The sequence below is a fragment of the Trichosurus vulpecula genome, chromosome 7, assembly GCF_011100635.1.
Source record: "Trichosurus vulpecula isolate mTriVul1 chromosome 7, mTriVul1.pri, whole genome shotgun sequence".
NCBI lineage: Eukaryota > Metazoa > Chordata > Mammalia > Diprotodontia > Phalangeridae > Trichosurus > Trichosurus vulpecula.
The window spans coordinates 47,209,874-47,225,080 of NC_050579.1; the positions used below are offsets into that span (position 1 = coordinate 47,209,874).

Below are 15,207 nucleotides of genomic sequence, written 5' to 3' on the forward strand. Positions count from 1 at the left end.
TGAAACCTAACCAAGCAGCAGATAGAAAGTATGGTGATCTGCAAAGCCCAGGCCCTGCCCTCTCTCAAGGAAGGCTTTGGGAAAAGTTGAGGGCTCTACCCCGCAGCCCTCTAATATGAGGGGAAGGTGGTTGAAGGCATAGAGAAGGTGCTCAAAAACTGAGTCAGTCAGCCTTGTGATGAGATTTCAGATGATTAGCTTATCCCAGATTTGGCAAAGTGGAGTGGATTTCATAAAATAATTACTATTGTAAAATGCAACATTATACTGACTTGGTAAGAAAGTCTAGGGGACTTTTCATTATTTACGTGAGTGAGAATAATTGGGGTTCTTTGAAACCCAAAGAAACTTGTAATCTTAGAGGTGACTATAAGCCTTTTTTAATGGATTGCACAGGCAATAATTGTGTTATCCCTGTGGTCAGAGTGAACCCAGCCAGGCATTTTGTCTGAGACTTCAAGTACTTTCAGACAAGGAGATGTCCGGCAGTGTTGACTAGGAAGTAACTATCGAATTGAAGCCAGAAGGGCCAACCTTGGGTGATAGGACACTCAAAGATGACTGAAGTCGGGTTTCGGCCAGCGTGTTAGAGCTTGGCACTCTCTCTACAGTGACTGATGGCTTAAGATCTTGCTTTGGATCAGTTTTATAGGAAGCCAACCACCACAACAATGCGGATTTCCAGATGAATTTCTGTTATGGTACTATGTATTTTTTTGCTACTATTCAAGTAATGATTTCAATGGAAAGCTGTTGTTTGGGATTACCTGTTAGGTTCCCACCTCTCATTTTTTCTGTTACATTGTAGAAGAGAGTTATCTTGCTTTATCTGACTGTATATGCTTTCCTCTCCCCTCTTTTTTAACAGAATAATACAACAGATCTTTGCAGGATTCTTTGCAAATTCAGCAATTCCTGGCTCCCCCCATCCTTTTTCATGGTAAGTGACTACTTGCCTCTTATTTTCTTATGTTCACTGGTGCCATTTTGGATGCTGTGCCACTCTCATGGTGAAGAGAGCAGCCGCACATGAGCGTCTACATGGGGCTGGCAGGTAGGTGGGTGGGTTTGGGTTTGGTTTGGGGTTTTTGCTCTGCTGTCCTCTATCTCACATATGGTGAATTGCCTTTTTGTGCTCAATTTAGTGTAGAAAGCAAATCCTTAGAAATGAAAACATTTCCACCCATCTGATTTCACTTACACAATTTGAGGAATTCCTTTCCAACTGGTTTTGGAAGAGCAGTGACTCCCCAGAATGGGGTCTCTTCGCCAGTTCTTCCTGGGGCTTGGCGAGGTGACCCCTCCTAATGCTGTTTGTCTCATCCCATCTGCAGGAGTGGGATGCTGCACTCCAACCCCGGGGACTATGCCTGGGGTCAGGCGGGGCTTGATGCCATTGTCACCCAGGTGAGGAGCTGCTTTTGTGAGGATGTCTATTCTTTGTGTTCCCTGGGTCCCAGGCTTCCCTTCCTCTTTTTAGTGCTGCTTTTATGATGGTCCCTGCAGTCACCAGCCTTTACAGTTTTTCCCAGTGCTGGAATCTGAGTTTTCCATTTGACAAGAAATCAGTGTGGCACCTTGTGTCTGGAAAGTGGTTTCCACTTTCCTTTGGGGTTTAAGTGATTTTCTAGAAGATGATGTTTAAACCCCAGTGAGAGCGGAATTCTCTAGTAGCAGCAGAGAGAGTGTGTGTGTGTGTGTGTGTGTGTGTGTGTGTGTGTGTGTGTGTGTAGTGTGTGTATTTAGATGAATTTAGTCACTGACTTTGTAGATCGCCAAAGTCAGGGAATGATTGTCCCATTCCTCCTTTTCCATCACTGCCAGCTTCCTTTCCAATTACTGGTAAGTGAGTTTTGCCAATCAGTAGCTATTACTGTGAACCGCCTGTGATCTTATTTATAGCATCATCAATATTATGTTGCCCTCTCCCCTTTGTAAGTATGTGTCCAAATTTTGGCCGATTTGTGTCTCAGCTGAGCAATGATAAGCCCCCTAACTTAACTTTGATGCGATATCGACCTGACCTGATGCTCTGGAAGACACCTAAGTGCCTCCAGAGCAAGAGGGGGAAAGCCTTTGTTTCTCAAAGTTTTGGAGAAGTCAAAACAGCTAATATGTTCTCCTCCACTACCACCACCACCATCCACCTTCTTCTGTATTAGGCACCTTCTGTTGAAGTGTTAAGTTACCTGCATTTTTCTTTTGCAGCTCTTAGGACAGTTGGAAAACACTGGGCCTCCCCCAGCCGATAAAGAAAAGATCACCTCTCTTCCAACAGTGACAGTAACTCAGGAACAAGTTGGTGAGTTAATTTTCATATCTTTTATCTTCTTTTCATTTTGCTATTCAGGATTTTAGCCTTCCTGTATTGGAATCTTTAGGTTCCATTTGGTAAGGTTTATATTCCCATAGTTCCCCACCAGTCCTATGTGTTTATAGATAGGGAGAGATGTAGATGGCTTTTCCTTTCCATGTGCTGATTGACCAGCACTTTGCTTAGTACCTGCTGTGTGTTCAGCACTGTGATAACACTTATGTGGGGGAACCCAGACAAGTATAAGAGGCCATATCTTCCATCAAGAAGTTTGTAATCTAGTTGGCAATTGTATGAAACAATTTAATAGCAATAGAAATGTAATCAGTACCATATAGTCCAACACAGGTACATCAGAGTGCAAAGATGGGGGAATCTTCTGGAGAGGGGGATGTATTGGAATAGTTGGATAAGACTTAAAGGAGGAGAATGACGCTTGAGCTAAATCTTGAACGTTGAGAAGGAGGCAAGGGAACTAACAGGAACTAAATCCCAAGTGAGAAAGAGTGTGATGGGTGAGTGGGATGGTGTGAAGGAGCTGGACAGGGGCTGTGTACTTTGCAAATAGCAATCAGTGTGACCAAGCAGATTATGGAAGGCCTTGAGAGCCAGGCAAGGCAGCTTGTGCTTAATCACTAAGGCAGGCCGTAGTAGGGAGTCACTGCTGACTCTTGAACCAGACAAGGCAGAAAGTGCCTTTTAAGAAGATAGTTTTTGATACCTCTGGGTAGGAAGAATTAAGGGGGAAGAGTTAATTGTCTGGAAGGAATAGCAAGGTGCCAGTGGGAATAAATATATATGGGAAAAATATATATGTATATATATATATATGAGAGGGGTGGGAGGGAAGGGAGAGAGAGGGAGGGAAGATTTTAGGGCGTAGCCATCCCAATTAATAGAAACAGGAAGTTTGTGGTGGGAGTTCTTTTGGGAAGGAAGATAAAGTATATCATTAATCACATTGAGTTTGGAATAATGGTAATGAGACTTCCAGATGGCAGTGAGTATAAGGGAGTAATATGATGAAAGTTTTATTTTAGGAAGCTTAGTCTGGAAGTAGTAGGATGGATTGGAGTGGGAGAGAAATTGGTGGACTAGGAGTCTCTTAGAGTGATACGTACAGGTGTGTGTGGTGGCGGGGTGGGGGGGGGAGAAAAGAAGGAGAGAGAGAGGAGAGAGAGAAAGAAAAAGGGGAGAGGAGACAGAGAGATATATGCTGGGACTGGGATCTTAGCAGTGAGGATATTGAAGGAAGAGTGAAAATGAGACCCCACATCCTTTAATTCTCCCAGTGTGGAGGTCTACATTTCAACTGTTGTGAAGATGGGGACAGTGCTCTCTGGGGAGTTCTGCTCTTGGGGACATGATAGCAAACCTCCCTTTGGGAGGGTTTCTGCTTTGTGGGTCACCACTGCCACCTGTGCGCGGCAGCCTCCTTGGGCAGGAGGGAGCTAGGAGACACTCAGAGAGGAGCCTGCTGAGGGTGGCATCTCTTTTGTGCTGCCCCAGCCTGCCCTTTCCTAGGTCCTTCCTGTGACTGACTCTGCTTGGCTGCAGAGCAGAGTCAACCCAAAGGGAACCTGCATTGCAGTTCCACACTGCCCTCTTGTGGTCAGGCCCTCACCCTGTCCCTCATGCCAGTGGACTTCGGTCCGCCATTCTGGCAGGGAAGGGAACGGCAGTGGTTGGAAAAAACAGAGCAGGGACTGGAGACATGGAGCAGGAGTCCTTAAATGTGCTGAGAGTGAATCCCTTCCTTATGAGTGAAGAACGCCACTGTTTGCTGGAGAAGCAGACAGCCTCAGGTTTTATTTACATGGCAGCTAAAAGGTTTAGCAAAATGTTTTCCTGGTTTTTCTTTTTGTTCGAAAACATAATTTAAATGTAGATTTGTTTAACCTGTGATTGAAAATCCAGGCCTAATTAGTTCACATCCAAGCTTATGTTGGAGAAGATCCTGTTCTGCTCTGATTCTTTACCCCCTTCCTCCATTTTGGGTTAAAACTCACAGCTCTGTCCACCACCCACTCTCTCCTGCTCTTCCTCTCTCTGTGCTGTTGCTAAGAAGACAAGGCCAATTCCAGGAGCTTCGTTTTGCATGTGTATTTCATGATACGTATTCTCCCTCTGCAGATACGGGTTTAGAGTGTCCAGTGTGCAAAGAAGACTACGCAGTCGGAGAGCAAGTCCGGCAGTTACCCTGCAACCACTTCTTTCACAGCAGCTGTATCGTGCCATGGTTGGAACTGGTGAGTTTGGTTCCCAACTACCAGGCTTTTATTATAGCAGGCCAGTGGTATTAAGGAGAGTACTGTGCAGGGGGAACCAAGTAACATTTTAGCCTCCTAGTTCACTGACCTAGACTTGAGTAAAACCTTCATTGGTTTTTAGAAAATGCTTGCTTGCTTGGTGCCTGTCCATCTGTTAAAGGCCATATAGCATGCAGCAGATATTTGCAGCCTTTTCCCTCCTGCCACCAGTTTGTGTTATTTCTCTTTGATGCTTTGACCAAAGGGACAAAAATGTGTGTCAGTCATGCCTGGGTGGTCTGGTTTCTAGTGCAGCTGTTTTAAGTCTCCTTGAAGTTTGAGCTCAGGTATTTGTCTTGACCCAAGGCCTCATAGCAGATGTGTTTTTCAAGTGGTTTTTTTTTTCAGTGAACAAAAATTAGGTGTTTTTTTCTCCCTCCCAACCCTCTACCACTAACAGATATGCATAGTCAAAACAAACCCCTGCATTGGCCATATCCAAAAATCTGTGTCTTGTTTGGCACCCTGGGGCCGTCACTTCTCTGTCAGAGGAGAGTAGTAGGCTTCATCATTAGTTCTCTGGCATCCTGCTTGATCATTGCATCGATCAGAGTTCTTACATATTTCAGAGTGATTTGTTTCTACAGCGCTATTATTGGGTCTCTGCAGGTTTCCTCAAAATCATTCTTTTCATCATTTCTGATAGCTCTCTTGAATTCCATTTCATTCATATGCTGTAATTTGTTCAGCCTATAGCCAAGTGATGGGCATTCCCTTCATTTTTTGCCACCACAAAGAATATTGTTATAAATATTTTTGTACATATGCTTCCTTTTGCTCTCTCTTTGATCTTTGGGATATAGTGAGCACTCACAGCAGGTGCTGGGGCTGACTCTTGTGGCCAGGGTGTTATGCATGCAGCAATATGCTCTGTCAGTGGTTTTTCAAACACTTTGGTCTCAGGACCCTTTTATATTCTTAAAAATTGAAGACTTTTAATCCAATAAATGCAATAAACATTTATTAAAAACTACTACGTGCCAGGTACTGTGCTAAGCCTTAAGAGCTTTCATTTATATGGGTTATATCAGCATCAGAAACTAAAATGCGTAAATGTTTAAAAAAAGAATATAAAGATATTAACAATAATGAACCTATAAAACATTTTTGTGGAAAATACATTTTTCAAAACAAAATTATTGAGAATTTTACGTATTTTTGTAGGGCTCTTTTTGCTTGGCTTAATAGAAGACAGCTATATTCTCATTTGCTTTTGCATTCAGTTTATTGTGATATGTTGTTTTGGTTGAATTATAGGGAACAAATCTACCCTCATACACATATGTAACTGGAAAAGGAAGAAGTATCTTAGTAGCCAGTAACATCTCAGTATTATTATGAAAATAGTTTTGACCTTGGGGAACCCCAGACAAGATCTTGGGGTAGATTCCAGGGGTCCTTGAACTATACTTCGAGAAACACTGCTCTGTATCCTTCTCCAATTTTTCGTTATAATGTGGTTTGTTTTTTTTAATCACATCTTGGCTTTTTTCTACCCATTTTCTTTTCAAATCCGGCTGCTCACTTTTCTCTGGTGTCTGTGTGTTTCAGCATGACACGTGTCCTGTTTGCAGAAAGAGCTTAAATGGTGAGGATTCAACTCGGCAACCACCAAACAGCGAGGCCTCTTCAAGCAGCGGCTATGGCAGTGACAGCCGACTACATGACCCGTGGACTTTCTGAAGCTCAAGACCCATTGAGCTGGGGCCGTGGTAGACTTACTACAAATGTAAATTGTATAAAAAATAGTATGTGGATATAGGACCCTCACCAGAAATCCCAACCCGTATTATTAATGCAACGAGTGCTGTCCCTCTCCAAATTTAAAATTAGCATTTACGGATGGAATTGTATCTACAGCCGAATGCCTCTCTTATTCCTGAATTCAGAGTGATGACTTGATTTTATACTTGTGAAACTTAATTATGTGTTTCAGAATGAAATAAATTCCTTAAAGGTCTAGTTAGGGTTCTGCTCTCTGTCATGCTGCCTTGTAATGGAGGTTCTGCTTTCTCCCCCAGCCTCCGTCTTCCCCATCAGTGTATTTTAAAGTAAATGCAGTGGAACCAAAACCCCATGGTCTTTTTGGCATAAAGTATTTGTCTTAACTGGATGAAAGTGGCTCCTTCTGGCTGGATTAGCCATGGAGTCAGGTGAAATGAAGCCAGAGCTTTGACTTGAGCTTCCAAGAGCAAACTGAAGGACAGTTAAAAGTGGGAAAGAGAAAGTGGCTTATTAGTCTGTCCCTTTGGTTTTGCTCATTTTTCTTTTTAAAATGATACTTCATGAGGAAGCAATTCCCCTTGAGAAGACAATATGGTATATTCTTGTAGTCTAGCTGGGACCCTGCCCTGTCCCCTTGTTGGGGAAGGGTTAAAACAGGAGGAAAGCTAAAGGGACAGGACTGTGACTCTTAGGTTTAGGGGCTTTAATTGCCCTTGATTCATAGTAGGTTCCTTGTTTCCTGCCTGTTGTTCTGGGAACCTCCTGAAGATATCTCTTCAGGAAATGAATGGGATGTTTCATAAACTGCTTAAGTGTCTAGTTCATTGATACTTGATAATTCATTGGTCTTCAGGAATTTAGATTTTTATGTTGTCTCTTTTTAAACTTTTTTTAAAAACACATTTCACTTGTAAACCTCTGCTGTTCTGCCTGGTTCTTGCTGCTGTTGGAGTCATACCATTCGTGGCCAGGCCCAAGAACACTCAACTGAAGGAGGTATCTGACTTAATGTCCTACTCTGTTAACCTATGAGCATCCCTATACATATGTACACAGCTCTGTGGAGCGTTCATTTTCTAAAGTTGAATAAATGAAGAAGGTCAAGAATGTTGTTGGAGCTTCAAAGTGTCACATGGGAATAATGGGGCTGTGGTGATGGCCCATGAGGCCATGCTGGGACTGGGGAGGGGTTACATACTGAGGGAAGCTGACACTGGCATTGCTTAGGGAGGTCACAACTGCTCCCTGGTTTGAATGTAGAGGTAGCGCCATTGAAGGGAAACCCGAGGGAAAGTCTTTTGAAATACAAATATCTTAGCAGGAGAATCTGTAATCATTTCTTGGCTTACTGGGTCTCTTCCCCCTTTTTTCCCCCTTTCTTTTTGCCTCTTCAGTGAACGTCATGTGCTGTGGCCCTGTATTTAGTATATCTTTTTGGTATAGAGCTGTTGCTACACAAATGGGAGCAGGGGCCACTGATGAAAGGCAAGACTAGCAGGGTGTAACTCAGCTTGGACCAAGAAGGGAAGGGAGGCTGTTCCTTGAGAGCTGTTTGGTTCTTAGCATAAAACCTGTACAGCGCAGAGCCCATGTGTTGGTTTGATTTGTTGGTATTTTGTGGCAGGAGGTAGCAGTGGTGTTGGGGCTGCTCCAGAGTCCATGAGGACTGTATTCTCTAAAGTTTTGAGGTCCACTGCTATTGGCTGACAAAATCTCTGGTCTATCGTTCTTCCAAGCCAGATGATTTTTTTTTTCAATGAATATCTAGATATAAAAGGGCAAGCAGCATTTGTCCTGAATCTGGAGCTGTAGAAAAGATGTAGTGACTTGCAAAATGTGTGGATATCTTGATTGCAAATACTGTTAACAGCATTAGGCAAAGCTACATAAAATCTCCATTTTACCTGCTATAGACGATTGAAGGCACGAAGAATAATTAGCTATTTCTTAGAGCTCTCCAGCTTTAGTTGTGCTATAAACCGTACTTCTGAGAAAGGTGTGCCTCAGTTCTGCTGTTAAACAGAATGAGGAAAGAATAGTGTGCTTTATGGGCAGACACCAGCTGATGATGATCTATGGAATAACACCTTTGTTCCTTAACTTCCATCTTTTAACCCACGGTGTGGACCCTGAGCAATAGATGTGCCTTCTTTTCATAACTCACCAGAGTGTATGGCTTTTCTGATCCTAGGGATTAAGGAGTTATTTCCAGGAATATCCTATCCTTAGATATTCCTTGCATGTTTTGGGGCCTATAATCAGAGGGTAGGAGGCTAGATAGCTAAGATTAATGAAGGGGAAGACTCTTTACTTCTGGATGTGCTTACCAAGAAACAGATTTACAGGGTATATGGTAGTCAGGGCGGTGTTGATGCCACTTGTAATGCCTTCTGTAAGGTTGTGAGGTTGTTCGCCTATGTCTTGGAAATGTGACCCCAATCTCTAATCAGCAGGGTGGCCATCACTCTCCACACAGAGTGACCATTACTTGTGCAGTTTCGGATAGAACGTAGGTCCTACTCTCAGAGAACTCAGCTCCTAAGAATAGAAAAATATAGATTGTTGTCTTACATGTACTTTTTCTTCTTCTCTCTTTGCCAAATCTTCATTAAAAGTCTTTTAAAGTTTGAGGTAAGAGGGTAGGAATCTATTCTCTATATATACTTAATCAGGGAAGACTTCCTAGAATGGAGTGTGCAGTGTTTTGATGGTATGATAGGCAGAATGGTAGCCAGAGAGTTACAGATTGTAGCTCTTCTTGTCTAGCCGCAATCTTTAAGGCAGTAATTGCACTCAGGATGACTGCAAATCCCGGTGGTGAATCTTGGGCCCCTAGTGTGGTGATGGTTCTAGTTGGAGTAGTCTGATTTTCCTTGCTATTAGAGGCGCCTGTATTTTATTTTCCACTTGCCATACAGGTCAAATATTATTCAAGTTCCTCAGTTAAGTGTGGTGGACAGAAGGAGGGGTGGGGAGCAAGATAATTAAGAAGTGGTGACACTTGGGATTGGATTTCCCTCAAAGGCCCTGATAACTAAAAAGCCATAACAAATATGAAAATATCTTAGATGCTCTGAGCAGGTAACTCAGACGACTGAGAAGCCCCAAGGGACCCAAACTGACATATATTACCCAAACCCCTGCTCCCAGTGTCACTTTTACATTAGAGAAGCAGGTATAACTCTTAACTTTATGTACTCACCTGAAAACAGAACAGATATAGAAGGAAATGACTGTTAGTCTGATGGCTGCTCTAGCTTGTGATCCTTGCTATAAAACTGTGTGTTGGTAAGCAAAATGGGCTCTTAGCACTTAGTTGGCTTTTGTTTCCTTTGAGTAATTCAGTGTATTTCATTGAGCCTTACTAGGTGCTAAACCCCAGGCCCAAACCCCTATTAGGTGTAAAACCATGTGGGTGTGGATTGGTAACTAAGGTAGGGCCCAAGGTGGGCTAACTCAGGGGAGGGCCTAGTTTACATATGAGTTTGAGTGATAGGTTTGGGACATCAAAGGCTCTTAGACCACGTGGGTTTAAGTCGCTTCTGCTCTTAGACCACGTGGGTTTAAGTCGCTTCTTTGTGAGGATTCTAGGTCAGGTGGGTGAGTCGCATGTGTGACTCACCCCTGACCCTGAAAAAGATATAAAACCAGGGGTTGGCTTTCTCTTCCCTGGAGCTCTTTCCCACAGCAGTGGTGGCACGCATAACTCTGGGCCAGCCCCTTTCATGAGCCTCCCGGGCTGAACCTAGTCTATTGATGTTTGTAACTTGTTTGTAATTTGCTCTGAAGTTCAGTGTGCTGGTCTTTTCCCCTGAACTAAGTGAATGATATTTGTATGCTGAATTAAAGTAAGCTTGTCAACCCCTTAACGTAGCTTTCCTTAGTTAAGCAGATCAAAAGAACCTGTGCTTTTGCAGCGTGCTGGTACCGTTCTTGTTGTTGGGCTTGGGTTGGTCTTACACCCCCACAACAGCTGCTAGCCGGATTGTTGAAACAAACTGTTGTAAGGGATGATTGGAATTGGAAGATTGATTGTGGGGTGAGGAATATGTGCTGATTTCTTTTATAGTCTCCTCTCCAAAAAGGCTTACTTTTTAATTACATTATACAACAGGGTGAAATCCTAATTTGTATCCATGTTTTTGTACACTCTATTTAAACCTTTTCTTTTTTAAACATTGGAAGAAAGGTGGTGGGTACTGCGGTGGAGTTAAGCAAGAGCATTGTGAAAAACTTAGAAAGTTTAGAAATGCAATTTGGGGTCACATCAACCTGGATTGTACATTTGTAATAAAAATCATCATTTCCATGTTTGCAACTTTTGACTTCTAAATTGCTGTGTATTCTTTATTATAGAGCAACTAGCATAGCCCATATTTTTGTTCTGTGGTAAGAGGGATATTTTTTCTAAGGTTCTAGAGGAAAGGACTAAATACAATTTGTTCAAGGTTTCTGCATCTGTTTTAAAAGATTCAAATATAAGGTCTAAGTCTATAATCTGATAATGAACTTTTTTTTTTGTTTTATGGGCTTTTTGTTGCAAATTCATATAAATTGGGTTTGCTTCTGTTTCTTCCTCAGTATACTTCTGAATTGCCTCCTTCCAGTGGTTCTGGCATGAATTACTGTGGGCAAATCACTTAATCTCTCTGGGCCTCAGTTTTTTTCTTTTCTAAAATGAAGGGATTGGACTAGATTGTCTCCAAAGTTTCCTTTCCAACCTGAGTTCTCCGATTCTCTCATTAAAAAATAGAAATTTATTGAGACGCCTAGTGCTGTGGAAGTCAGAGAAGTCAGGGAAATCTGAGTGCAAATGTGACCTCAGTTACTTAACATTGGGTGACCCTGGGCAAGTCATTTAAGTTCTGTTTGCCTCAGTTTCCTCAACTGTAAACTGGGAATAATAGCACCTACCTCCCAAGGTTGATGTGAGAATTGAAAATAAGATAACATTGGAAAGGACTTAGCACAGTACCTGGTGCATAGTAGGTGTTATATAAATGCTAGCTATTATTATTCTGTTATTATTGTTTTAGTGGCCATACCAAAATGTAAGCCAGAGAACATAATCTACTGCTACCAGTAAAGTGAAAAAAAGAAAACAAAACCATTTCCCAAACCAAACCCATATTAATTTAGCTTATTCTCACCATTGTACTTCTGGCATGAATTGACTTGGCTTCAGTACCTTTCCTTCCTCAGAAATGTGACTCATAGGAAATTATTGCCGGGCTACCTCCTACCCTTGGGAGGTCACTAATCTTCTCTGCTGTCTCTCGGTGTAAGACACTTATAATTTGTTTCAGAGGATTTGGGAGACTGGAACATACACTTGAGGGTTCTTTGTTAGAGCTCAGGCAAAGTTTCTAACAGCCATCAATGCAGATTGATGTTAAGTGGAAGAGGACCTGGGCTGGTGGAGAGGACTGTAGGAGTTTGGCTTTAGGAAAAAAGAGTATTGACTGAGTGGTTGAGAGAAGGGTGCATATTCACAAAATCTGGCATTGATGTGACTTAGAAGCTGCTGGGAGGGGGATGAATGTTCATGTTAGGAACTTTAGGTATTGAAATCATTTCATTGTTTGTTACCTTTGAGCAAAATGTTTTCTCCCTCTTCATCTCTTTAAGTCTGTTTTTGCTGTTGCCTCGTCTGGAACACTCTTTCATTTTTATGTTTAGCGGAGGTATAATTTTATTCTGTGTATTTTAACTAGGTATGAATCTTTATGTTTCATGTGTGCTATTTGTAAACAACATTGTTCGAGTTTATTCTCATCTGTTTTGCTAACCTCTGTTATATGGTTGAATATATCCCATTTACACTGATGATTATGATAGTTTTTTCATTATGTCCCTCTATTCCCTTACACTTTTTTCTTTATAATCTTTACTCATTTCCAGTTGACCATATTCCAACACAGAACTGTGTATGTGTGTGTGTGTGTGTGTGTGTGTATGTGAGAGAGAGAAAGAGAGAGAGAGAGAGAGAAAATGTGTGTTAATAAACTGGCCCATCTTTTCCATTTTCCCTTAATGTATCCCATCCCTTTCCCCCTTCCTCCTTTTCTTTTTTTCTTATAGCATCTTCAAAACATTACAAAACCATTTATGGATCTTCTGTCTCACCTGGCTGCCTCTATGATCCCTTGTGACTTTAGGATTCTGAAAGAATCATTTTAATATCCTCTCCATTCAGATGTAAATAGTTCATTGTTAGAAAGTTTCTTCTGACTATTCACTTGTGTTTACATTTTTATTTTTCTTGTGATTCCTGTAATGACTTGAGTATAATTTTAGAATCCCAGTAGGAACTGTGTGGTGGTTGGTAGGTTTTCCAACATTTCTTTATTGTCCAAGTTGTGGAGATTGTAATGTAAATGTTAAGGGCCCAGTGGTTAAATCTGCCCATTTTAGTGTGAGAGCCATTTTAGGCAATTTACTTTTAAGGCTAAATTATTAGTAAATGTTGTCACCCCTGACTTGACAAAAATATAATTAATAAATCCAAAAGAAGAGATCCATAAGATGTTTGGCACTGACAACTTTACTTGGAGCTGGACAGGCAGGCCTTTGTGTTGTTAAATTGATTTTGGTTTAACACACAAACACAAAGACATAGTAAGACATACAAGACATGTAATCTTTTTTGCAGTTTACCCTTTGTTAAAAGAAAGGAATTAGTTTTGTTTTAGCAAGTTGGTACCAAGTCATTCATGCCATTTAACCTTTAAGGTTTTCATTTATAATTGGATATTCTTTCTACTTCACTCTGTATCACCTTATGGCATCATGGCAGTCCTTTTCTTTTTTAATTCTTCATGTGCGAAACTTGGGGTGCAATAATCTGTTGTATCCTTATGCCACATTTTATTCCAGGGTTTTGTTTATTCTGTTAATTTTCTCAGAGCTAAGCATTTTGCTGGTTTTAAATGGCCCTAAGTGGTTCTTCAGTATTGAGCAGAACTCGCCTGACCACTGCAGACTGGCACTGCAGACTGGCGCATTTCTGCCTAAAGATACATGTTCAGGCTGGTCCTCACTGAAAATCTTCCCACCCCCTAGTTGTGTCCGTGTGAATTTTCTAATAGAAGGGTAATGTTGGAAGCTCAGATTGCAGTAAGAAGTGACTAGGTGGGAAGGAAGCCAAGATGACAAATGTAACTGTTTCTTTCTTAGAGTTTGTCATTGAAAAGGAAGAGTGATAAGAATGATAACTTGAGATGATGGCAGAGTAAGATTGTAGATAATAAAAGGAGTGATTGATGAAGCAGGCTCCTGGAAGAGATGGGAGGGATTGTGATTAGGATTTCAGACCCGAATGGCATGGAAGTCACTGGTGACCTTTGAGTCACAGTGTGGCAGTGGACACAGCCTGATGCAGCAGTAGAAGGAGCCCTTGTTTGAAGTCAGGAAAACTGGGTTCTAGTCCTCAACTCATGTGTGATGACACTTTAGCTGGGTCTTCTTGGACAAATCACTTCACCTGGCTGAGCTTTTCTTTCTCAGGTTTTTTTTTTTATTTGTAAAAGGGTACAAATACTTGCGAGTATAAAGAGTGAATTACCATTTGTCATCCTTGGCAAATTTCCTCAGAGCTGGAGGAGTTGAGTTTATGATGAAGAAGTTGAAATAATGTAATGGAGACTACTTTTAGCATAATTGATGAAAGAGAAGTAAAAGAGGCAACTCAAGGCAGTAGAAGGTTCAAGGTAAGGCCTGGTTGGGGGGAGGGCAGTATTGGAGAGATTGGAGAGTGTTGGGACAGATGGGAAGGAATCGATAGATCGAGAGATTAAAGATGTGTGAGTTGGGATGGTTTAAGGAAGAAGTTCTTTGAGGAGATGGGAAGGGCACAGGGAGAAGATATCCTGCCTTGACATGTAGGTGGGATCTGCTTTTCCCTTGAGACGGGGAAAAAAAGAATTAATGATAAAAGTTTTGAGAAGTGAGGGGAGTTGAGAATGCTATTTTTGAATGGTCTCAATGATGTAGGAGGTAAAGTTACTACCAGTTGTGAATGTGTTTCAGTGGCTGGGGTTGGGGAGAAATATGTGTCAAAATAGGATTACTGAGCAGCAGTGAGGGTTAGAGGTTAAGAGGTATACATTTATAATGGATAAAATCAGTCCAATTTTGTTATTATCTCTAGTTTTGTTTAGGAGCCTTGGAGCAGGAATAGAGAATTCAGATGGCCTTGGTTACTCAGAGTTGATGATTAGGATGGTAGATCAGGCAGAGGAGGGATTACAGAATGGTGGTGAATCATGGAAGTTGACCATCCTTGAAGTCTAGACCATTCAGGGAAATGAGAGCAGCTGGTGTGGCAGAGCTAGACTGGAAGGTCATGACATCATTTGTTACTTTGGCTTGGCTCTCTTACCTTCTCTCCCCTACTCAACTGTGCTTTCCTTCCTTCCCTTTCCCCATTAAATAAAATTCATTTTTTAAAAAATTTGCATTGAGGCTTTATTTTTAAGCAAAGAAGGAAAATGTGGGGAGTAAAAAATTTGCCAAAAAAAAACCCCACATCTCACTGTCACCAGTACAACTTGTACGGATAGGAATAAACTGAAAACCAGCTCATCTAGACTTTTTCTTTTTCTGTTCATGGTACCACCAATCCTGTCCGTCTTCTGCTTCCCTTGTGTCTGTTGTCTGATCTTATAGCTCTGCCTCCAGAAAGTCTTCCCCCATATCTTGCATCTAGACTATATTGTAAGACTTCTGACTGTTTTAGTTTCCTGCCTACCTTCTTCTCCCACACTATCCATTTTACACAATGCTGCCAGATTAATTTTGGTAAGACTCTCCCTCCCTCAGCTCTCATAAGGTCTTCTCTCTACCTAGGTATATTTAGTG

At 41.6% G+C, this 15,207-nt stretch overlaps 1 protein-coding gene across 2 annotated transcripts in view; it reads left to right on the plus strand.

Annotated features, from left to right (window-relative positions):
- Positions 1-7,452, plus strand: part of RNF115 (ring finger protein 115) — a 60,539-nt gene extending 53,087 nt beyond the window's left edge. For both annotated transcript variants that reach the window (XM_036766585.1, XM_036766586.1), the window contains 5 exons: positions 869-940; positions 1,335-1,407; positions 2,209-2,302; positions 4,448-4,563; positions 6,175-7,452. In XM_036766585.1, coding sequence (XP_036622480.1) covers positions 869-940; positions 1,335-1,407; positions 2,209-2,302; positions 4,448-4,563; positions 6,175-6,306 — 487 coding nt within the window. In that variant the 3' untranslated portion in view covers positions 6,307-7,452. The remainder of the gene's footprint in view (positions 1-868; positions 941-1,334; positions 1,408-2,208; positions 2,303-4,447; positions 4,564-6,174) is intronic.
- The last annotated feature ends 7,755 nt before the right edge of the window (positions 7,453-15,207 follow it).